Here is a 25,663-nt window from a genome sequence, read left to right on the forward strand (position 1 = left end):
GCACTTTGGGAGCATGTTTTGACACCTGAGAAACACTGGAAACAATATCTTAACAGACCATATGCTCCGCAAACAATGGTGCAGCAAACTCGTCTAAACTGTACATGCATCCCAACACAAACTTCCACAGAAAACAATGTCAATTAAACATTTTAAAAGCTGCCATGCTGGACTGTGCCAGCTTCTTTCCCTGAGATTCCAGTCACTTGTCTAGTTAATCTTGAGGAACTGGCTTGAAAGAAGACATTGGTCTTCTTATTTGCAAATGTCACTGGGGACGTCTGCAGACAAAAGGCCTTTAAGGCCAGACAAGGCCAAACATAAAATTTTAAAACTCTTTCTTAGGCAAAGCCACAAAGAACATAAAACTACAAGCTTTCTAGAAGACATCCCCCAACGCTGGGATCAAAGGAGAAAATTGAAAAATTCTGCTTGGGTTCCTGTACCTAATGAGAGACAGACAGGTCTGAGTTCTCAGACACAGGATCCCCCTTCAAAAACAGGATGCATCTGACCCTCACATGTCATTCATGGTTCGGATACTACAACTACCCCAGGGGGCCTGAAGGAAACAGAAGACTAGTGATCCAAAAGCCTGCATTAATGTAAGGCTACTGCAGAGTCACAAGCCTTAAGCTGACAAGACTTTTTTTTACTTATTCTTTCATTTTTGAGGTGCATGTGGGCAAAATAGTGGTGGGAAGGGGGTCTGAGTCCATCGAGTCAGGGACAAAAAACAGCCAGCTCAATACCAAATGCTGGCTGCACAGTCAGCCCAGTAAGAATGTACAAATCCCACCACTGTTCCTCTAAACAGCATTCTACAGACCATTTCTGTAGGGATACTATTCTGAATACTGCATTGATAAAACTATACTACTTTCAATTAACACAGTCCAAGGCACAAAATGCATGCACAGAAGTGCCCTGATTTTGTAAAAAGAAAGTTTTAGTTCAAAAGAATGGACATAGCCTAAAGCAGCATTATACAAGAAATAAATCAAACTGATGAAAAATTGCTGTCAGAAATGTTTAACAAACAAAATTGCACCAAAATATGAATTTAAATGAAATCATCATTTAAAATGCTGTAATCCCACTCAACCACCTTAGATAATCATAACTCCAAAGAAAAAAATGTAGTAACATATTTTCCTCTCAAAACTTCCAAGTGAAGCCTTTAATCAACAGGCCTTACTCTGCTACTCAAAGTAAAACCAGAAGCAAATACAACATTTCAAATTAGACAAAGTGTCAAAGCAGCCAAATATACTATTAATGCAGTGACAGAAAAAGGCAAAGGAAGGAAATAAAATCTAAAATGAGTTTCTTACATGAACTCTGCAGCTGGAATCTCCAGAAGGAAAGGAAAAATCCAAGAATTCTTTCTCTGACTGTGGCACAAGTGTGTGAAGGGCGGCCCTGGTCCTACCAAGTGATTGTCCCTTCTCACTCAGAGACAGGTAGTGATAGGTATTCTGTGCTTTGACAGACTGAAAAAGGGAGAGTAGGAAAGGCACTTCTACCCCACACGCCAGTCAAGTATTGTGTTTGTTGAGCATTTGGCAGTGCATAGAATATCCAGATATGATTAAATTTATATTTTGCTCAGTTTTAGAGTGTAGTTTTCATTTAAGTGCAGTTATCTGAAAGTGTGTTGTATTTTTATGTTTAGATGTGTAAATCAGCAATTGCTGACCTAGTGATGCCTGCTGGTGTTCAGAACAATTTCATTATACACACAGCTCCCCCTTCAGTATTTGCTGAGAAGATATTGAAGTCTAGTTTAAATTCTACACTCTGTTCATTAACTCTCAGTATCTTATCAACACCCCACTATGCACTCCTGGCTAAATGCATCTGATGCATTTTCAGACTTCTCTGTACCAACACAGTTTTCATTATAAAGAACATGAAAAACAGTTAATTTCCATAATTCTTTTAAAAAAATATGCAATGTTTTAAAAATTGGATCCATTTTAATTTCAGATATCTTTGAAAATGTTCCTTTCCTAGCACAGGTTCTTTGGAGTGATTACATGGACAATACGTCTTCTCATATCTGTAGCCACTTCTACTGAAAAAGCCTTAACTAAGAATGTAAGCACTCGAGTATCCTCTATCTTGTGTCCTCTCTGTCACAGTAAACTGCCTCATGGCTTTCATTAACAGATCCATAACTATTACAACACATGCTAGTTCTAACCATTGCATTATATTTTACACAGTTTTGAGAAGCCTTTTAACACCAGCAGTTTCGCTTATTCTGCACACACAATGTTTAATGAGGTTTGGTCCATTTCCCTTAAAAACCTGTTCCTTGTTTTACCATATTAAACTGTGCAGCTCACTCAATTAACACTTTTGCTTTGTTCTTCAGTTCAGTGACAAATGTACCAATAACCTCTGTAGGACCCAGTGTTCTTGTAAAGGAGAAATAAATGGCAAGTTCTCCCTGGGCTCACAACAATTCCTGAAATTTCTCCATGTGTTGTTAACCTATGTTTTCTCTTCTGCATGAAAAGTTAACATACATACTGTTATGTCTTTTTTTTTCACACTGACATGTTAGAATATTGTATGCACCACAACTTTAAATGTTTGTCAGCTAATCCACCTAGAGTGAGAAATCAAAATTCAGGGTCCAAGGTTTCCAGTTTTCAGCAATATTTCTTTGCATCATATGATTTACAGCAGTTTGCAGTCGAGCCACAAATTCCCTCTGCAATTTTTACTTCTGTGCTTCCAAATAAAAATTCTTAAAAGCAAATGTATAGCTAAAGTTCTGCAGGTACACATTTTTCCTGATTCAACAGGTATTTCTCCACTTTTGAACACTATGTAGTGTTTGGTTACTGAATAAATAGGACCGATACAAAGTAAACTAACTTCTTTCAGGTATACATTTCAAATGCTAATGAAATGTCAAATGAGAAGATGCAGAACACAGCTTCATGTGACTAAGATCATTAACATTGCAGCTACTGTATATATCCCATGTAAAACACCATGGCTTACTTCTTGAATGCTAAAAACAAATGGCTGACCAAATCCACCAAAATATTCTATCTTCTTCAGAAATAAACCAAAAGGCTTCATCTCCACTATCAAGCGCAGTACTCCACTGTTTTCAAAGGTACTACTCCCTTCTGTGAAAATTCATATACAAAATTATTTTTCCATAACTGGTTTTCTTTCACTGCAGCTGGTTTTATCATTTCCTTGTTGTGTCTTGTGCATCCAGGGTAGGCCACAGTGAGGTCACAGATGGGACCTTTCCTCCACTGGAAAGTGGTTGATGTAGCCAAGCACAAGAGTCCTGTGATATAACCACTCCCCACAGAACCTTTCAAGATAGGGTAAAATGGCACTATAAGACAAAAAACATACATATTTACCATTTGTTAACCAGCTCAATAGTCGTCTACAGGCTATTTTTAGCCGAAATAAAGGTAAAAAAGACAAGGGTAAATGCAAATATATAGGGGCAATTTAGTGAAGTCAAATCAACAAGCACTTTTCGAAAGGTGGAGGGGAATTTAAGTGCCTTGAAAACTCCAGAGACATGAGGAAAACATGAAAACTCTAAACAGGCAATGACAAAGTCAGGATTCACCCCTAGACTCAGTTGTGAGGCAAAGGCATACTGCCACACAAAGGTGTCAGATGGCAACACCCACACAAATCAACTATCATATGGGTGTATAAATCAACTATCATATGGGTGTATAAACCAACACTTCTGATAGAAGATTACACCTTCAGTAGTGTGACACTACTAGCATCAAAGGATAAAAGCCGACTGGAAAGCAAAAAAGAAGTTATGTACCTACCATAACGTTCCATCTGAGTAGTTGTAATTCATTTGTCTTCAACCTGTGTGTCTATGGATCCGAATCGGATCGGACATGGATGCTTAACTAGCATTTGATCCAACCTGTAAGCTCCTCCCCTTACCCACAATGCCCCATGCCTCCTTCCTCCCTTAAGATCGAGTTTGCTGCTCAGTAAAAAAAAAAAAAAAACACACCCTACCCAACAAGACTTTGAAACTACTGACCGTCCAAAGATTCCTAAACCAAGCATAAGAGGAACCCTCATAGAATATATATCTTCCGTATATATGGTCAGGACAATGGTTGAAGACAAATGAAGTACAGCTACTTAGATGGGAGAGAAGACGCATGAACGTGCTTGCTACTTCCTTGAGAGTGGCTATTGAGCGGAAAACGTTTTCTTTCCCTCCGCTAACAAGGACTCCAGGGGTGACTCAGTGACCTCCTTGACCAAGTCTCGTTGCAGTCGAATAATGTGTGCCATATATAGTTCAACACCCTTACAGTAAAGGTCGCTGAAGAGTACACCAGCTTCCCTAAATGGCCCTTAGTCCTTGACTCCCGACCAGGAGGATGTACTGTAGAGCTCTCCTGCGCGAGCTCTTTCTTTGTGGCAGCTGCCACCAACACAGCATCCACCGGGGACCCCTTATTCCAACAAGTCCTGTCTGGTGGGAGACTCAGTGTCTGGTTCCTTCCTTGCCAGAGATGTTATCAGGTCCACAAGCAGATCCATGGGAGGGGAAGCCCAGGAAGTAGATAGGGCTGTGCAGAGTCTCCCGAGGAACACTGACTCGCCTGAGGTTGGTTTTTGGGCTGACCCCCCCCCTCTGGAAAAGGAGTGGGGGGGTGATTGGGGGAACCTTCCCCTTCCTCCAAGTTGATGTCTTTGATTACGGACTCCGGGAGGAGTCCAGGTGCCTCTTTTTGCACATCTGTTTGCCAGGAACCTCCTCAGTGGGACTCTCTGGGGGGAACTTGCAAACCTCTTGCTGCTCCCGGAGGGTAGATTCCCGAGGCAAACCATGCACAGGCTGTCCATGAGATGGCAGGAAGGTCGAGACCGTACCCAAAAGGGAGTCGGGACAGAGTTCGAGGATGAGATGGTCAAAGGCCTCAAACTCAAGAGAACTCTCTCAACTATGTCAAAGGCTGACAGGGAGCGGCCATCCTGAGAAGTGACAATAGGAGCAGTCCCCCTCGAACCCGAAGAGGAGACTGAGCAGAGACTGCAGGAGCCGAGATGCTGGGGGAAAGACTGCGCTCAGACAAATTCGGAGTAGACAGCACCCCCTTGGATCTGACACTGAGGCTGCAGTTCAGAGAGCTTATATATGACACACTCAAGGCAATGGCTGGTGTCGCGGTACAAGACACCATAGGCACAGACACCCCCAACCCAGAGAGTCCTTACATCCAATGGCTCCAAAACCGATGGTCAGACAGGATGAGTTAATGGAGTGAAGGTCTGCGAGCTCCCCGCTCTGGAGGGAGAGGGAGCAGGTAAGACTCCCATCTGGATTTAGGTGTGGATGAACTTCCACATCATCCGCTCCAGGTCGATCGGGAGGAGGAGGAGGCCACTGACACCGGCTGGAAGTGCCGATGAGGGGAAGCCCTAAGGCGAGACCGGGACACCTCCGGCTCAGGGGGAAACCTGGGAGAGTGGAGCCGGGGAGTATTAGGCCTGGTGGGAGGCTTAGTTCTAGGTGGATGCCCCGCCAGAGTCGAGCAGTCCGGCAACAGATTCCTAGGTCTGTCCTTTTTGTGGTGTCTTTCTCCTTCCCGAGACCTCTTGGCCGGAGTTTGAGTCCCAGAGGCCTGGGAAGGAGAAGTGGCAGAAGCAGTAGTAATAGTGGCTGAAGCCAGGGGTGGGGTCTGCCATCCCTGAGGATGGAAGCAATCCCTTGAAGACAAGCTTATCCCTGCTGTCCTTAAGGGACCACGGGTTGAGTCCTACACAAATTGGACAGGGGGTAAGCAGCTGTGTCGAATCAGATTCAGATCCATAGACCCACAGGTTGAAGACTAAATGAAGTCAATTACTTCAGATATGGGAATATGGTCAAGTATCTCACTTCTTAAAGATTTTTCAAAAATTCATGTATTTACATAATTCATTTATAACAATCAAGCAACATCATTAGCAGACTGGAGTTCCGCTGTGGCGACCCCTAAACGGGAAAGCCAAAAGAAAAACAACATAACTCATTTATAACACTTCACAAACAATCTGTATTTGGGATTCAGTTTCTCAGACATGTAATTTTTTTGTCCAAGCTAAATTACAGAAATTATTTCCCATATTTTGGAGCTGTTATAATATTAACAGCAACTGGCCTATATTACTCACAGTTTTGCTTCTCATAGCTGAAAATAGATCAATTGCATTCTCAATAGTTATACTGAAGAGTTATCAAATGCACATTCACTGAACGTGGCTCCGAAAGTCACTGAAACCACTCTCACTAAACATTACAGATGCACTTTTCCCAATGGTGTGCAACCTCTGAGTTTGTATATACAACTTACGGGTGCAAGGGGGGTTCCCCCTCCAAAAAAAAAAAAAAAAAAAAAAAACAAAACTAAACTTTTAATATGCCAAAAATGTTTTTTGGCAATTTTCAAACATGCAAGAAGTAAATGATTAAGTTTACCTCTGCCTGGGAGAAAATGTTCATAGATAAACAGTGGCTCAAGACAGCAAATCTTTATTATAAAATACTTTGAAATCTTTTATAACAACAATTTTCATGGAAATTATACCTCAATATCAAGTATCCAGAGTTATGGGATATTCTGTGCAAAGTATGCATGTCTAACAAGCAAAAGAAATTGTTGATGTCAGTCTCTCAACTACAAACATGCAGTTTTGAAGTGAAAATTCTATCAAACTAAACATGGAATGGTGCAGACATGGACATATCCAATTACTGTATAGCTCTGTAGTGTCCTGTAATGTATGTGTGTATTAGGTTTGAATTTGTATACAGTTAAAGTTGTATACTTTCATATTTTCTTGAAATATGCAATACATCTTGATGCTAAAAAAAATAAACAATGCAACCTTTTCCTGGGAAGTGGACAAAGGCTGGCGCTACTTTGGCTGCATGCTCAGCAGCCTGCTGGTTTGGACCAGAAATCCATGTAGGACAGTTAATTTTGCTTCTAGTATTGATAAAAAACTACAGAAATGGCTTAAGTAGATTTTTAATTCACAACGTACACAGTCACCAACAGAATCCAGAAAATTAGGGTGGGTAGCTCCACCTCCACCAAAAGACCTACCACCAGTGGTGTACCACAGGGCTCTGACCACTCCTCTTTGGCATTTATTTCTTTTGGAGGTCCAAACAAATGTTGAAGACTTCTGGCTCACCAAGTTTGCTAAAAATTTAAACTAGCTGCCATTATTAACACTCCATAGAACACCACGAAGGCCTTTCCTTTACAAATAAGCTGGTGGTAAAATCATAAACTAAAATAAAATGCAAAAAAATACACAACAGTATCCTTCAGAGAAATCCCCTGCAGCTACCACAATGCCAACATCCCCCTGAAAATTGATCCAGTAGTTAGAGACCTGGGAATCTATGCAGACAACTAACTGCCCTTCAATCACCACATATACACTACTGTACAAGTCCTTTTTATTGCACAACTTATTAGTAAGGGTATAGCATCCAGGTCCATAGATGTTATCATTCAACTACACTTGGCACTTATTAGAGCAATCATTGAGTATAATGCCCTTTTGTCAGAAACCTGTCCAAACACTTGACAACTTGAATGCCCACAGAGTTTTCTCACCAAGAAAATTAAACATTTAAATAATAGCTAACTACACTGGTTTTCGCAAAGCCTCGTCCCTACTTTTCATATCATACAGACTGCTGTGAGGTGATCTCTGACTCACGTACAGAACCTCAATAGATCCTATTATCTCAGACCTACTACATATCCGCAAGTCCAATGGCGGCATACACACTCACCCAAGAGATCTTAATCTGTTCTGCAACATTAACAGAGCATGTTGGACAGACGGATACATATCAAAGAGAATTCCACTTTTCAGGAATAGTCTGCATATCCATATAAAACAAAGTACTTCTGTTATTCTATTCAAATGTAATCTGGATGAAAGGATGGGAAACTGCAAATTCAACCCTGGAGTAGCATCACTGTACCTTACGAAAAGATGTAACATGTAAATGCTTTGTCTCAGATGGGTTATTCATATTTAAATTATAAGGCCTAAAAAAATCATGGGAATGCATGGCTAGGCTTCTAAAGATCCTTCATGGTCAAGAGACTAATAAACTATAAAAGAATGCTTATGTCCCTTTAGTTTTATATACATGTCAGGTGTATTTTTATCAACCAAAGTAGAAGTTGTGGGCAATAATCAACAAGTTGAAAGAATTTGGGAGGGGAAGAGAGCAAGAGTTAAGTGAGAAGTTGATTCTCCCCTTACAGCAAGGGTAGTTCAGTATTACCTAATTTAAAGGGATACCCAAGAGCTACACAGTCAGGGCTCATATGCATAACGCAAGCGGGAGGTTACAAATCTAAGTGGAAAATGATGATGAAACAAGGATGGAATTCAAGAAATAAGGAGAGAATAGGATTCAGTATGCAGTTCCTTAAGGAGAACAACCATACAGACTATATTTATAAAGTAGCATAAAGTATTTTAGGAACCAAGCCAACACAGGAATGGAAAAAGGAGCTTTTACCAAAAGGGATGACTGCAAGCAGGGGTACAGAAAATAGGCAAGAGGGGCTGGAATTTACTGGATTAAATTACCAAATGAATTTACATTTTGCAGCAAATGACTGAAATATAACACAGTAAAATGAAGCTAAGCAAAAGTCTGGACTGCCTTCCCTACCAGGGATTAATACCAGATGACATACAAGAAGAAAGGGATAGGGGAGTGCAAAATGAGTAACGGGCCTTAGAGTTTTTAGCTCAGGCTACAACAGAAGCAGCTGTTAAAGAGATAACTAGACAGATATATAAAATAGTGCTTAGTAAGAATCACTCAGAAGAGATTAGAAAGGATTAAGACAGAATAGAAAGGCAATATACAAGGAAGTAATGGGACATTTGTATGGCTCCTACTGGTGCAACAAAATCCAGAAATTTCAGGATATTTGATTGGAAGTGTTTGTATAGATATATTTATACCCCAAGCATACTTCAAAATAATTTTTCCTCAGGAAGATAGCACATTTTGGAGGTATGTGGGTTCTTTAAGAAAGAGGCAATATCTTTTTTGTGTGTGTAATGAATTGACAGATTTTAAAAATTAATTCCCTAAACAGTGCTCTGTCAGAAATGTGGGGAGGGCACATGGCTGTAACTTAAGGAAATTATTTTTCTGAGCTGGGATAGAGGAGCTGAATTGCCTAGATACAGTAAGATCTTACTAAGGGAAAGGTATTGGCTGCGAAAAAAATGCAATTACCAGACAAAACTAAAAGGACTGTGATACTGAATTATTGTAAAGGAGATAAAAGATTTGGATATTGTATCTTTAAAAACAAAGGAGCAAATTACACACAAATAAATGAAAGTTGTAAGAAAAATACTATCAGAATAATGTTCATGAGGATTAAGAACATGCAGAAATTGAGCATATTATGTAAGGTTACAGTGAATGACTGTTAAAAAGCAAACCATATATACACACATTTTATATATACATACATACATATATATATATATATATATATATATATATATATACATACATACATACACACACACACACACACACACTCACACAGATGGAGTAGGTAGGGGAAGATTTAGTAGTAGTGGGCAGAAAAATGGAAACTTCCAAGATAGTGGCCTAGATAAAAGCAGGAGATGAAAGCAATCATGGAGAAGAAAAAAACGGAAAAAGAAAGACCATGGAACCATCATCGCTGGTGGTATTTTAATACATTATCTTTAGCTTATTCAGTTCACAGCCTTATAATTCAGCTTCATTTTCATAAGACTTTTCTAACAAATCATGCATGAAAGAAACCACATAGAAATAGAAAATAAAGAATTCTGTAAACAGATCAAGTATTTTCTAAGCCACCACTCCTTCGCAAAAAGTAACTGCAAAACATTCATGTTAAAAGGTTCTAAGCAGGTGAAGTGTCCATATAACTCGAAAAAAGGAAAGTTAAAATTGCTCAACTACTCAGGCAATAAGAACCATCCTTACATAAAAAAATATATTCTTCACTGTAACCCTCGAAAGCAATATTGGTCACAGTATCCTCAGTTAAACATGAACTAAGCATCCTTGCATGCAGGACCCTAAGTAGGTGCCATGTACAGTTTCAAAACTGGCTTGCAAAACTATAAGCAGCTTGCTACAGCACCACACACCAAGTGCTTCACCCACGATTGTATATACATTATTTCCATTAATTTATGAAGTTGTGACATCCTGAAAGTTTCAGTGCTGGCATTGCATCCCCACACCATCAGCGCCTTGCAAGCGCTCCCTCAAAGTCTGTGCCCAGGGCAGCCACCCTACCCAACCCTAGTTATGGTTCGACGTGTATTCTTGCAGGGATCTTACTCTCTGAAAGTATTACATGCTGGGTAAAACTAAGCCTTTAGTCTACAGTTTGCATGTGGAAGCATTCTTAACAGTCAAGGTGTCAACTCCTGTCAAGTGTTGGTTATGCTTGCTTCAGTTTGCCACATACAGAATTATTTATCCTAGCCAGGCTTGTTGCTCTTGGAGTCAATTACTGACCAACATGTATAATACCAGGCTAGAGCAGTCTGCTCACTGCTAATGCATATTACACACAATCTACTACCTAATGAATATTTTCTGACCAGCCTGATGTCATTACCTTAGTACCTACTGGGAGGTCCTGGCCAGGGTCCATGAACAAGGACACTGATTTATTATTAAAAAAAAAATGAAATTCCATCTTCGTAAAAAAAAATTACAGAAACTGTACCTATGACTGTTAAAGAAAATTTCCATTAATTAGCATGATTCCATTACAGGACTTTAGTGCATTCCTATACATGCTAAATTGAGATATTTAATATAAAGACAATTGAATAAAGCAAATGAAAGTTTTAAAAGTAGTGAACATAAGAAATAAAAGTTATGGTGAATGGGTGTCCAGGCCTACAATGCCAACTTCCAGTAAATTGTGTTTAATGAATTTTACAGTACTCCTCCCAATAGAATAATCAATGTTCTTGTCTATAAAGGATGAATATGATAAATGTCCGGACTGCTTCTTCATCCAGCACACAATGAGGAGTGCAGTTACCTACTAGCTGACACATTGCAACAGCTTGCTAACGTCTGTACCTTGCTGGCTGCAACTTCCTGGCTAGTTAATTCAAAACCTTAACAGTTGCAGTCTGCAAACTACTGTGTAAGGTTTCATAAGACCTACTGCAGTCTGCAACACAGCAGTGGACACATACTGACCAGAGCTAGCATTAGACAAAAGCAAGTTGTTTACTTACCAATCTGTTAGATCTGGACAAGTAGGTCTATCCTCATCAACTGTCAGGATTTAGGCAGTTCAACATTGGAAACTTTACCAGGCAAAAGACCCCACCCTACAACCTATAATGCTCTGCAAACAAGCTTCCTCCTTGGATCTCAATTTGCCTTTGCCAAGGTAAAACAGCAAGTATAGCTGTTACATTTACCACAACTGTAGATGATCAATGTTACAGTACTTACTCTTGGGTCTTCCTGCTAAGCAGAAGCCCACGACTGGCCCAATTCAACAAACCTACTTGGGTATAAGAAGGGACTCCATCAGTATCATCTTCAGGACTTTCTAAGCAGGGAACAAGTAATCTGATGCTTGAGGACATCACAACCTTCCCAGTTTTCTGAGTTTGTGTGTGTAAGTCAGAAACATTAGGAGGAAGATAGAGGATGATAGTGATGCAAGGAGTTATCTGCAGAATCTCCTCTCCCCTCCTGCTCATAGCAAGTGAAGAAAAACTTGTCAACAGATAGAGGGGGTTGAAGGGTTGAAGTTTGTACTGCAATATTGACCTACTCAAAACATCTATCATAATGGCAACTGTGACACAACTGTACTGTAAGTTCTTTGTAGTCAATGTTACAGTACCGATTCTTGGGAGGACTCTAAATGGTACCTGTTGGATGGCAACTAATTTGATGGCCACTAAGCAATAATGTTTTGCAGGATGTCAGTAGCAAGCCCTGCTCTAGCTCTGGAAGGAATGCCTAAATGGTAATGTTTTGCAAAAGTGTGCACAGAGTTCCAAGTGGAAGCTTCTAGGATGCCCTGGGTAGGAACTCCTTTGAGGAAAGCAGTGGTAGTTGCCCTGTACCAGGTAGAGAATGTTCATGAGGAGTGTAAAAGAACTTAATGCAACTGGCTACCCATTTGCATATGGCTTGTTTGAAGACAGATCTGCTCGCTTTCCCCTCTGTGAAAGCCATTAACAACTGCTACGTTCTATTTGGGGGTTTTGTCCTGAACAGTTTGTACTTGATTTGTGTGTGTATATCAAGGGAAAAAAAGGATTTGCTCTACTTGGGTATGTGGAGTTGGAAAGAAAACTGGCAAGTGGATGACCTGGTTTAGAGAAAGCTCTGATGCCACCCTTAGGCATGAAAGATGGATTCATTCTAAGGGTTATCCTATCCCTGTGAAAGACGGCGAAAGGTTGTGTGCACATAGTACAGTTGTGTACACTTACCATAAATGTAGATGTTTGAGTGTCTTCACTGTTGCAGTCATCACTGTAGGGTTCTTCCTGCCGGCAGGCAGTCCTCGGTTGGCCAGAATCCCAAAGTCTGGGTCCGGCGTCGGCTATTCAGTCATGCTCCCTGACGTCAGAGCACCAGGAGTACAAAGCTGCCAGCCGACACCATGTTCTCCAGTTTTTCTTGCCCCAGATGGCAGGTGCCTAAAAATGAAGGCAAATAGTAAAAAACAAAAAATAACATACCACAAACCCCATAGCCTGTAGCAAATGCACTTCAGAAGAAAGGTGAAGTAGGTAAGCTCACTAGTGAAAGTATAAGAGGGGACAGGAGGGAGGGTAACCCAGACTGCAACAGTGAAGACACTCGAACATCTACATTTATGGTAAGTGTACACAACTGTACTATGTTCATCGTGTTTCACTGTTGCAGTCATCACTGTAGGGTTGAATCCCAAAGCTGAGATAAGGGGTGGTGGTTATAGAGATGAAGGTGCGGCTAGAAGGCCCTGCAAGACTGCAGAAGCAAAGCTTGCCCTAGACTTAGAGTAAAGAGGGAGATTATAGTGCTTATAGAAAGTATGCACTGAACTCCAAGTTGCAGCTTCCAAAATATCTTTGGTAGGTACTTCCCCTGAGAAGCAGCTGAGCTGGAGCAGCTCTCAGAGTAGGTGAGTCCTAATTTTCCTGGGATTTGCTTTCCATGATGAGTGAGAAAAACAAAAATTTGATTCCGCAATCCATTTAGAAGAATGATGGTTTGAAATGGCTTTGCCTTGGAGTTTGTTGCATAAGAACAAACAGTGTTTGTCTGTTCTGATATACTTGGTTCTGTCCAGGTAGCAAAGTTGTCTGTGTACATCAAGGAATGCAAGATCCTTTCCGCTTATTTTGTGGATTAGTGATGAAAAAGTTGGCAGGTGAATAGTTTGATTTAAAGCCATTTTGGAAACCACTTTAGGCATAGTAAAGTTAGTCCTCCTTTAACAGACCCTGTCTTGAAAAAAAATAATACGAGTGACTGTAACTCTGAGACTCTCCTGGCTGAAGTCAAAGCCAGTAGGATAGCTGTCTTCCATGACAAATACTTAATATCAGTTGTGGCAGCAGGCTCAAAAGGAGGCAGAGTGAGTTTTTCCAGAACATAGTTGAGGTCCCATGCAGGTATGGGTGGTGTCCTAGGGGGCCTTAAATTCTTTGCTCCTCATAGATATTGTTTCAGAAGTGGATGCGAAAAGAGTGGAGGGTCTGTATTGTAATGTGCAGAAATAGCTGAGGCATGAATTTTTATAGAGAAGGATAAACCCTTATATGTAGCATGTCTGTTACGTAAAGCAAAACCAGAGGGATATTAGGAATGACAGGATCCAAATCCTGAGCATGCATCCAGGTGCAAAATCTCTTCCATTTGCCTGCATAAGATTTCCTAGTGCTAAGCCGTCTGGCTTCTAAGATAACATCCATGACCTTTTTGGGAAGGGGAGGATTAATCATAGATCCTGAATTCGCCAGGCTGAGAGTTTTGACTTGAGAGTGCAGAACCTGGCCCTGGTGTTGGGACAATAGATTGGGAATCTGAGGCAAAATCCAAGGTGGTTCCTGAGATAGATTTTTCAGTGTTGAGTACCAGAATTGACGAGGCCAATTTGGGGCCAGTAAAATCATCATCTTGGGCTTGTCCTGCTTGATCTTTAATAACACCCGTGGTAGAAGAGGTAGTGATGGAAAGGCATACCCCTTGAGGTTTTTCCAACTGAATGATAGTGCATCCACTTTCCATGCTAGCTTGTGAAAAGTCCTTGTGCAAAAAAATCTGTAACTGGTGGTTGAGGGGGGATGCAAATAGATCTATGTCCGGGCAGCCCCAGGCTTCTGTAATAGTCTTGAATATGTGGGTGTCTAGCATCCACTCGTGTGGGTCTGACAGGTTCCTGCTCAGGCTGTCTGCCAAAGTATTTTGTTTCCCTGGCAGGAACTGAGCTTGTAGATCCACTTTGCAAGCTAGTGCTGTGTTCCATAGTCATGGCTAGTCTGCAAAGGGGATAGGAATGTGAGCCCCTCTGCTTGTTTATGTACCACATAACTGTGGTGTTGTCTGTTCGTATCAGTAGTTGTCCTGGTTGTAGAATATCCCTGAAAGCCAAGAGGGCATTCTGAACAGCTAACATCTCTTAAATTGATATGTAGGTGCTTATGATCCTCTGTCCAAAAACCTTGCAGACCATTTCCCTGCAAGTGGGCTCCCCATGCATAATCCGAGGCATCCGTGGTTAACACTTGGCTGGCTGGAGGTAGACTAAAGGCTTTGCCTTTGTTGTGAAGACATGCCATGGACCACCAATGGAATTCCTTTTGTAGGCAAGGCAAGACAGCAATCTGTGTGTCTAGACTGTGGCAATGCTGGGACCCTACACTTTTTAGGTACCATTGTATTTTTCTCATATGTAGTCTTGCATTTGCTATGAGAAGGATGCAGGAGGCCATGTAACCCAAAGCCTGAAGGAATTTCCTTGCAGTTAGCTGAGTTATAGAAGCCAAGGTTTTGAAAGTGGAAGCCAGCTGTAGTTGTTTTTCGGATGTCAGGAATGCCATCTGGGTTGTTGTGTTAAAAAGAGCACCCAGAAAAGTTATCTGTTGTGTGGGGGTCAAATTTGACTATGTTTACAGTGAATCCCAGGTACTTGAGAAGATTCTGAACAAATTGCAGTTGCTGGAGTAAAACATCCTTGATGTCTGCTTGAATAAGGCGGTCGTCCACATAAGGGTAAATTTGAATACCCTTGAGTCTGCAATAAGCTATTACTGGTGCCAGGCACTTGAAGACCCTGGACGCAGTAGACAAGCCAAAGGGCAATGCAGAGAATTGGTAATGTTTCGAGCCAGCCTTGAACCAGAGGTATTTTCTGCACTCCTGTCTGATAGGGATGTGAAGGTAAGCCTCCTTTAAATCCAATGTCACCATCCATGCATTTTTGCTCAACATTGGCAGGAGCTGCTGCAGAGTAAGCATTTTGAACTTTGGTATCTCCAGGAAAGTATTTAAGACTGACAGATCCAGGATGGGTCTCCATGAGTTTTGCTTTCTGGGAACTAGAAAGAGCCTTGAGTAAAAGCCCTGCCCAGTCTCTGATTGTGGAACCAGTTCTATGGCCCTCACAGCCATGAGGGATCCCACCTGGTTTAATGCCTCAGACCATTGGTGTTTTGGTAGGTCTGGCCATCCGTTTGGTCTTGGCAAGGTATGAAAGTGGAATTTGTAACCTCTTGAAACTACATCCAGAACCCACTTGTCTTGGGTTATGCAAGTCCAATTTTGTTAAAAAAGATAGAGTTTTCCTCCTAGAGGGGCATCCAGGAGAGAAGTTCCTGGAGCCATGTAGGGGGAGTCATTGAGCCTGTTTTCTAAATGATTGAGGTCTGTCCTCTCCACCCCTGGAGGTGGAAGCACTCCATTGTCTAGGTCTGTAAGAGGTCTGTGTTTGAGGCCTCCCTCTGGTGCGCCTATATCTACCCCTCTGAGACCTGTCCGAGCTGGGAAAAGACCAATTTTTTGTTGGAAAATTTCTGCTAAATCTAGGGGGGGGAACTTGTAAGAAATCCTTAACCGTTTGCATGGATTTTGCCTTATCCTCCATTTTCTTTATCACCTCTTCAGCCTTATGCCCAAACAAAACATTATGCTGAACAGGAGCATCCAGTAACTTTGCTTTCACTTGATCAGGTAAGTTTTGTTCCTTTAACCAAGCATGTCTTCTAATGACTGTGCCAAAGGCAGCCGCCCTGCAAGAAGCCTCCAAGGCATCAAAACCACAGTGCAAACCATGCTTCCCCACTTGTTCAGTAGCATGCATCAAATCATGTAATTCCATATTATATACACATGCAGAAATGGTACCTAACTTTTGTTTCATAACAGACAGTAGAAATTGCTGATATTTTAGTATATGAAATTGGCAATTTAGAGCCCTAATCGATAAAGTAGCACAAGTATACACTTTTTTGCCCCATCTCTCCAAAGCTCTGGAATCCTTACCTGTCGGAATAGGATTTTTAGCAGAGGCAGCCTTAACCCCCTTAGGACCCTGAGAAATGGTTTCTGGATCAGCAGTAGGATTTTTGGAAAGGAACTGGTGGGAGTCAGGGACCCTGTAATATCTGTCGGGCTTAGCAGGAGCTGGAGGAAAGGACTCAGGAGTTAAATTAGCCTCAGAAAAAGCATCATCTACAATATCCAAAATAGGAGGAATAGCCAGGGATCTATGCTGGGGAAGAAGGAAATCCCTGAGCCTTCTCTTAGATTCCGAGTACTCCTGTCCCTCCCAGTGAAAATGTTCCCTCATGTCATGTAAAGTTTCCCCAAAAGAAAAATCCTCAGGGGGAGAAGCTGATGGAATAGATTCCTCAGCATCAGAATCCTCATAAGGAGGGAAAGAATATTCCTGTTCAGAGGAAGACACTGAAGAAATAGATGCTTGATCAGAAGATTCATAATCCAACTCTTGCTTTGGCCTTTTGTCTGGAGGGGGATGTGAACCCCTAATCATGGTTAGCAAGTCCTCCGCCATTTTAAGTAACTGTTTCTGTGATTTGGGTCCCAGATCAGAAGAGGCCTGGGCTGGTGTCTTAGATTTAGAAGGAGTCTTTGTCTTTGCCCTGGGTTTTGCCTTTATCAGAAGCTGTGTAGGCCTGAAAACCCCCTCAGAAGCCGGTACCTGCACAGCGGCTCCGGACCCATCCGAGGGAGCATTGTCCGAAGGTTGCAGCTGGAGTGCTCAAAGGCCTAGTTGGCTCCTCGTGGGAGTCTATTTCGGCTATCTGTTCTGAAATGGCAGAGGACAGGGGCTGCGAAAGAGCCTCACTGACGGCCCAACCTGAAGCTGGCTCTGGTTGTGTAACGTCGTCTGATTTGGACCTCGGAGGCCTGTCGTTTGTGAACTCCAGTAGTCGGAAGCATGTCCGACAACATTTTATAATTAAATCGCCCACCAAAGTAGTGAAAAGCAAAATCGTACCTCAGCTTAATCATACGTTGGTTAAATCTAGCACAAAACAGACAACTAGCTACGTCGTGGTCAGGACCTAAACAAGGAATACAGTAAGAATGGAAATCCTTATGAGGTATTTGCTTCCCACAAGAAATGCAAGTATTAACTTTTTCTGACATCGGACTGGAGCAAGAAAAAAGTTTCCCCAACGGGGTACTTAGCTTTGAGAAGAATGAAGCACGAAAAAATATCAGGAGTCAGCCGACTGGCACTTGCGAACTGCTTTCACTGCACGGCAAGAAAGACTGGAGAACATGGCGTCGGCTGGCAGCTTTATACTCCTGGCGCTCTGACGTCAGGGAGCATGACTGAACAGCCGACGCCGGACCCAGACTTTGGGATTCTGGCTGACAGAGGACTGCCTGCCGGCAGGAAGAACCCTACAGTGATGACTGTAACAGTGAAACACGATGAACATCAGGGTTTGTAGCTCTGAGAACCTACTTGCTGAGGTGATATTTATTAGTAGGGTGGTCTTCAAAGTGAGCAACTTTAGAAGGGCAGAAGCTGCTGGCTCAAAGGGAGGCAAGGGGAGCTTTTCTCGTAAATAGTTGAGAACGCAGGTAGGAACCCAGTTCCTTCTGGGTGGTCTTACGTGAATAACCCCTTTTAAAAATAGCTTCAGGTGGGGGTGAGGGTAAAAAGGAGAGGAATGGGGCAGGTAAACTGACATGAAATCCATGTACTATAACACTGGAGTAGGAAAGGCAGTGTCTAAGGAGACCTGAAAGGTATTCCAGGACTGAACTGATGTCCGTCTGAGAAGGGCTGCTGTTCTTGAGGTGGCACCAGATGGAAAATTTCTTCCATTCTGCTAGGTATGATTTATAAGTGATGGGTTCCTTGCCTCTTTCAGGATGGTTAGCACTTCACTGGGAAAAACAACTTTTTCTGGGGCCAACACCCAGTCCTCTAGGGTGTCAGTTGAGTGTGGCTAGATGTGGATGGAATTCTGAGCCCTTTGCCTGGCTCTCCATTTGCTTTTGCTAAGATGAATCAAAAACAGCTGTTATACTGCACAACACAACATACATCTACAGACTCTGTCTGGACTGGAGTATGAGGAGGATAATGGTATGTTGACAAAGATGGACCAGCTCATCCATATTTAATGTTAATCTGCTTTTGTACATGAAAGATAAATTATTTCCTGCCTGCAAAGCTTTGTAAGCCACTCCACATAAAGCCATCTACATGTCAGGCAAGTATTCCAACAGCATGTCTGCACGACTACAGCCAGTACAATACAGAAGGGTCAATTTGAGACATTCTCCTTACTGATTTGGAGATGATGTCTTTCACTTTGTTTGAACAGTACAGCAATGCAGAGGCCATACCATAAACATGCCTCTTCAGTTTCCACAATCTCCCACATTCTGCCTCCAGATGGGAGAGAGAAACACAAGAAAGAGTTCAATGCTTTTGCACAAATATACACTTACTGTCTACAGACTGAGTTTTTCATAGCCTTTGACAAAGTATGGACAGAGAGAGATTCTAATGCACATGTTGGTAAATTTCCTGGATATTCTTTTTGATAAAGTTCTTGAAAACTTCTAGCTACAAGGCATAATTTTGCGCATTATCCCTTTTGGAGTTTCTTCCATGGTACACATCCACTTTGTGGATATACATCTCTGGCCAACACACTCAACTTCTCTAAAAACATTATCCTTTAGTTCCACATCTCTTCCTGTTTTGCTGATTCAAACAACAGATCCTCAGTTATGAGTACATCATATTCCATACACAAGTCAAAGGGTTGTATCTGATCACTTTGAAAATATTTGTATTGAATCAGGAAAAAATGACATGTCAACAAACCCTTATGTTCCTGCAGTATCAACTACATGTTGAAATGGCAAGTTTTACCAATTCTCATGTCTTCCTGCAGCTTTCCCAGGCTACCCAGAGATTTCAGACATATGCTGTTCCTCTCTATTTCCACAAATGTTATGGCTTTTCTCTTTTGAGAGTGATGCTACTACATTGCTGTAGCACCAGACTGCTTCACAGTTTGTATGCAACAAATTAATTCTTACTCACTTTGAAATTCTCCAACTCATCTTTATTTCCATTTTCTGAGTACTTCAGCATCATTTCTCACCAAGTCGATCACCTCTTAATTGCCACTTTTATGTTACGGACATACTGGTCCTTCCATTTCCCTTATGACTTTACAAAACCTGGAATGATGCACCCTCATACAAATACCAACATTCCATACAAATACCATAACTCCATCTTAGCCAATGACTACACTGGGTCCTTTCTATACTGCACAGTCAGACCCTTCAGTAGTAAATCTTGCCTCCTACTTTAAATCTTTTATTGTGGTATGATGTATTTGTAGTGCCCTCTGAATTTCTCTTTCAATTTTTCTTCTTATTCATCCTAAAAGATGCGTTACTTGATTGACTCGTGTAATTATGAAGTTATGTTCTCCAACTGCCGTTCTTCTAGTGGCCCCTTCTACAGCAGGCAAATTGTAAGCATGGAAGCGATCAGAGTTCTGACCAAACACAGACTGATGTGAAATGTAGCCACATACATTCTCCATATCATTTGCCATAAGACCCCAATATAATGACAACCCCAGTCATATTCACTACTAGCTTTTACTTTTAACACTACTCTTAAATGTATGGCAGTGTCTTTGCAGAAGCTCACTGTTTTAATGTTTATGTACCACAGTGGTCATACATTCAATACTGAAGTTGTCTGCCACATATCTGACCACATAACCACATCATTACTGAATTCTCCACCATTTTCAGCAAACTGAGATGGCCCTTACCCGTTTAAAGTATGAATAAATGTCTTTACACTCGCTCTCTCTCTGTGCTCATTATGCTTCCAACACAGAGATAAGTAAACTGAGTACAAGGAAAGTACCAGGTTCAAGTTCACTCAAGTTCATGGCAACTCTCTCATTACTCAGAAGCCAGAGGTATGCCAACAACAGCTTCGGTCTACTGCATTTCACGAAAAAAAAACTTGTGTCAACAATCTAACTGAAGACAGAAATACATTCAGGGTTTTTGCTTCTTAAACTACAAAGTTTCTGCATTCTATCCACAGAAGCAAGTACAAAATGAAGATCAAGCTTATTTAAAGCTTTGTGCTTCAATTTCTTGATCACACTCTTTGAAACTGTGGGGATCTCCATTTTCATGACGACTTTCTTCTTCTTAAGGTCTTTATCTACAATGTTAACACCATGATGCCTACAACTAGTGAATTTAAGTCACTTGTTTAAAAAATGTTGATTTCATTTATTTTTTTTTCACTTCAGGATTGTTCCTGTCCATTATAAGAATATCGCACTTTTCAGCAATAAAGGTATCTCACAAAAGGAACTTTAACTTTTTTTTTTTATCAAATATTTTTATTTAAGTAAGAAAATGATAATTTTAAAATATGATTATGGATACAGTTTTCGAACATAAAATAACAATGAAAAAGACACACTACATCTATATTCGTTATTTACAGAGGCCCAAAACTGATCAAATTATAAAACAATAGCAAAAAGTTTGCATAATAAACATCAGATAACACAGAAAGAGTTAAGAGTCATTACAAAAAGTTTCAATGAGAAAAGAATCCTTTATCCAAGGATTATTAACAAAACTTCTTGGATTTATTCTCACTTCTTTCGTTTTGCTTTCTCTGGAAATCACTTCAAGGAGGGCCAGAAAATCTTCCACAGTTAGAGAGGTGGTGGACTTCCATTTTCTTGTTATATGCTTTTTCTTGTTATATGCTTTCTAGCAATCGCTAGCATTGTCCATAGGCGTTATGAGTATTCACTGCTCATTACAAAACCTTCATTTACATTAAAGATTATTACTGATTTCAATAAGCAGAAATATAATCATATTTTGGAACTTCAATGTTTTAGTGCTACATACACTTTGTCTTATTTTTGCCATTTATTTCAGCGTCCAGGTAGAACATACTACTATTCTACCTTCAAACTTTAAAGTCCTACAACCAGGAATAGCATTTTTCAATAATTACAATAAGAACCAAGTGATGCTCTGGAATTTGTACGTAAATAACTAATGTAAAAACAACCAAGTAGCCCCAAACTTGCGAAATTAACCTTTATACCACAGAATAAAACTCGCAGTTAAGCACTTTTGCCAATAGCTGACATCCTCAGAACCACTGAACAAACATACACTTAAAAAAAGGAAATCTGCTATGAAGACGGGCTTTGGCAGGCTTCTACACACAAGAAGAAAGGCTTTGGGCAAGCTTCTACACAAAAGAACAGAAATTTAGCATGGCCCTTTCAGACAATGAATCTGGTGAACTTTAGTGGTAAGCTGCATGCAACAGACATCCGTAGATGAATTACAAGAAGGTTGGGGAAAGTTAGCTTACTAGTCCATTGACAATGACAGCACAAGATGTAGAAAAGATTTAATTAGGTCCAGCTTAGGAAACATGAACAGACTGATCAGTTGTGGAAACTCTGAAGGATAACTGTCCTTTTCACATGCAACTTAACACCTAACCAGGGATCATACCTCTCAAACTCAGAGCAAGAAATCTGGACAAAGCCAAAAATAAAAGTGGGACAAAGGCCCAAAAACAGGGACAATTTTTAAATACTGCTCTTACAAACTTAGAAAGTTGACAGAACAACATGTTTTGCATCAGCATAAATTCTCTGAGGGGTATGAAGTCTGAAATTCAAACGTCTGTCATTTTCTAACTTCAGTCTTTAATGATTTGGCACTAATTTGCCAGAAAACCTCACTTTTATAGAAAACGGACCAAAACTATAAGGCAAAAATCTGGACATTCTGCAAAACTCTGTAGAGTTGAGAGGTATGCAGGGACGAGGTGCACTTTTCATACAGGCAGGCTGAACTGAGCAGCTGGCTGAAGGACGCATACTTTTGTCTAGTATTACTGCTCATCAACTACTCAACTTTCCTTGGTCATGCCAGAGAAAGAGTACAACCCAGTCTTTGGCAAGTGCTATGTGCAAGGACAGGTGAGTGATGCTGAAAATGATTTATAGATGTCTAGTGTACATTCACTAACACTTAAAAAGACATTCACTACACTGTTTTTCTTACAGCTTGTCATCAAAATTCAGATCAAATCAAATAAACAATTCAACTGATACTGCAACAGTACATTTTTTATGACCTTATATACTGAAAGATAAAACTATGCAACAACAGAGTTAGCAAAGACAAACTTTGGATAAGCTGTGTATGCCAACCACATCTGGAATAAACACACATTTAAGACCACAAATTAAATATGTCACAGATCTTTGCCTTCATAACACACCAGCAAAACTCATAGAAAATCATTCCCATTTATGACAGCTTTTCATTAGTAATTTACTACAGTTCTTTTAATATCAGAAGAACAAAATGAAAGTTGTGCACTGACATCCCTGCACAAAAATAGCAAGATACTATGGGGGTAAATTACTCCCTCAACCCCTTTAAGTATAGTGGGATGTGCATGTCCTTTAGAGGGGGGCCATTGAGGGAAAGCAGCCATGCTAGAAGCCATGCGGGTGGGAGTGAGGGTTGAGTCATGCAGACTGACACCATTCTCTAACAGCACGGGTTAGTAGAACAAACAGCCTTTTCATTGTGGGTATTGGGAGGGGGGGTGAGGTTCCTTCCATTTGCAAGTGAATTATTTACAGTCTTAACCAATAACAAACAAAACAAAGATTAAAAGAAGGTCCCACAGCAAGTCCAGTTACAGTGTTACCTACCCGTACTGGTCAGGCTGGTGCATCATGGGAGCCTGAGCGTTGCCATAGTTGGGGTGCTGGGAAGGAAACATGTGGCGTACGCCAGGCCCAGACTGACTGGGATGAGCAGGCGACCGCACGTATGATGGCCTAGATCAGGATAAAAGAACAGTGGCTTTGTGTTGGTTAACTCACAACAAACTCTGCCAACAACAATCCATTTTTTTTTTCCAAAGGCCAGTATCATTAACTACATACCTTACATTACTATATAAAACTGGGTTCTCCAACCTTTACACAACAGGAAGGATGATTATCTTCCCCCCATTTTAAGTTATGTGGCAATTAATGGTATGCCAAACTGGAAAGCCACATAATGGTGTTCCACACTTCATGAAGACAAAAAAAAAGTATGACCCCAGACACCAGGCCTGTTTAATGTAAGGAATCAAACCTGCATTTTCATGAAGAGCCAATTGCATGTCTAGGTCATCTTCAGCAGAGAAGATAGGTCCTGCATGGGTATCAGGCTGGAGAACACCAAGATTTAATATTCACATATACCTGAATGGATATGGAGACAAGCTGAAAGATCACATTCATATGAACAGCAAGCATACAAATCTTATGACACAACTGCCAATTCATCATGCTAACATCAATGAGTGAAGGGAAAGGGAACTGATGAGGATAGACTTTTTTTTACTGCGATGCTCAGTCGGGATTTAGCTTGCATATAGCAGTATCCATAGGCTGCTGTTTATCTCCACAACAGGAAGGACCCAGCTGCATGTCTACCTCTTAAATGAGAACAGTGGACTGGTAAGCCAGATTCTGTTGAAGCCAGCCAGCCAGGATAGCAACTGCAGAAAAATACATGCACTACTCTTCTGCCATCTAGTGCACATATTAAAGAACAGCATCAATTAAGACAGTAGCATCTAAATCCCAAACACTGCTGAGCTGCACGTCTGAATGGAGGAACCAGTCCTAAAGCCTCAAGCCCAGGAACACAACAGTTTTCTAGAAAGCTCTCATTTTACTCACAGAACTTCCTGTTGTATGATGGAAGCTCACACAGCTGAAAATTAAGTTTGTTGTCTTACAACCCCCAAGGTTGCATTAAGTGTTCTCTCACTTTCTCCTTTCTACACATAATAAAGCAAACTAACAACATAGTTAGCATTTCCCAAAAGCATTTGGGAGAGAACACATGTAGCATAACAGCTCCAACCAAACCATTTTCCTAGTTATCAGTCCTTCCATAATAGAATATAGCATTCCCCTCTGACAAAAATCAGACTGCAGCCTCCACAAATTCTCCAGACATGACACCTCCATTCTGACGTAAGTGTAGTAATGAAAGATACCTGTATGGATACATTAAAGGAACAAAGACACCATTAACTCCTGGTACGTACCTGCTCTGGGTTGAATTAGCAGCAGCCTGCATCACAGCAGCAGCTGCTTCCTGTGCCTTACGATTTATGTTGGGGGGCCCCATCCCTGGTATACCCTGTTGTGGCACGCTGGGCGAGTTCGGCGTCATGCCCATGCCTCCTGAGTAATGACGATTGCTCATCACAGCTGTGGGCATTCTGCCCATGGACACGTTGCCACAAGGCTGGCCTAGAACTTGACCTTGCATCTGGTTTGTTGCATTGATTCCCAGACCAGGACCAGGACCACTATAGCCTGTACTCGGTCCTCCACTGTAATTAGAAGGTCGTGAGTAGTTACCTGAGGGGGAGAGAGAGGAAAAAAAAAACATAAGAAAGAAAACAGCTGATTAACCTGTCTTGACTGACAAACACTGTGTATAGTCATTTATATGGAGATTGCATTAGCAAAAAAACACATTACAGTTTAATGTGGAATATGAACGCTTTGATTCAGAAGGAAAAAAGCGTGAATGAACTACTGTGTACTCAATGGAGCTAAAGTTCATTTTCAACTAAGCCCCATTACTAAAGGATTCTCATTTTTATCTTGATATAAGAAAATTTACCACCTGTTCATTACACAGCACTGCACAGTCATCTAAAAAGTAATCTACAATTGAATTTGAAACCAAAAAACAAGTAATCGCCGTGGTATCCTCAAAGTTTCAAAACAACCCACTAAACAAGTGCAGTGGGTCCAAAAACAAAACAGTGCAAGAAACTTCTCTGTGTGGAAGATTTTCAGTCCATATATCTTTTATATCGTATATCATTATATCATATCTTGCAGCTTGGAGATTTTATCACTTACCTCAATCAAACAACCCCCTTCCTGAAGTTTACCTCTTCCCATAGCTACACTTCAATTT

At 41.0% G+C, this 25,663-nt stretch overlaps 1 protein-coding gene across 7 annotated transcripts in view; it reads right to left on the reverse strand.

Annotated features, from left to right (window-relative positions):
• The window catches only part of ARID1B (AT-rich interaction domain 1B), a 1,953,609-nt gene that overhangs the window by 263,836 nt on the left and 1,664,110 nt on the right, over positions 1-25,663 (reverse strand). For 5 of the 7 annotated variants that reach the window (XM_044063501.1, XM_044063506.1, XM_044063496.1 and 2 more), the window contains 2 exons: positions 24,774-25,092; positions 23,374-23,502 (listed from right to left, as the gene is read on the reverse strand). In XM_044063501.1, the coding sequence (XP_043919436.1) occupies positions 23,374-23,502; positions 24,774-25,092 (448 nt within the window). The remainder of the gene's footprint in view (positions 1-23,373; positions 23,503-24,773; positions 25,093-25,663) is intronic. The other 2 variants (XM_044063533.1, XM_044063512.1) reach the window with 1 other exon arrangement.

The sequence above is a fragment of the Protopterus annectens genome, chromosome 1.part0 (genome assembly GCF_019279795.1).
Source record: "Protopterus annectens isolate FY-2018-M chromosome 1.part0, PAN1.0, whole genome shotgun sequence".
Classification (NCBI taxonomy): Eukaryota; Metazoa; Chordata; order Ceratodontiformes; family Protopteridae; genus Protopterus; species Protopterus annectens.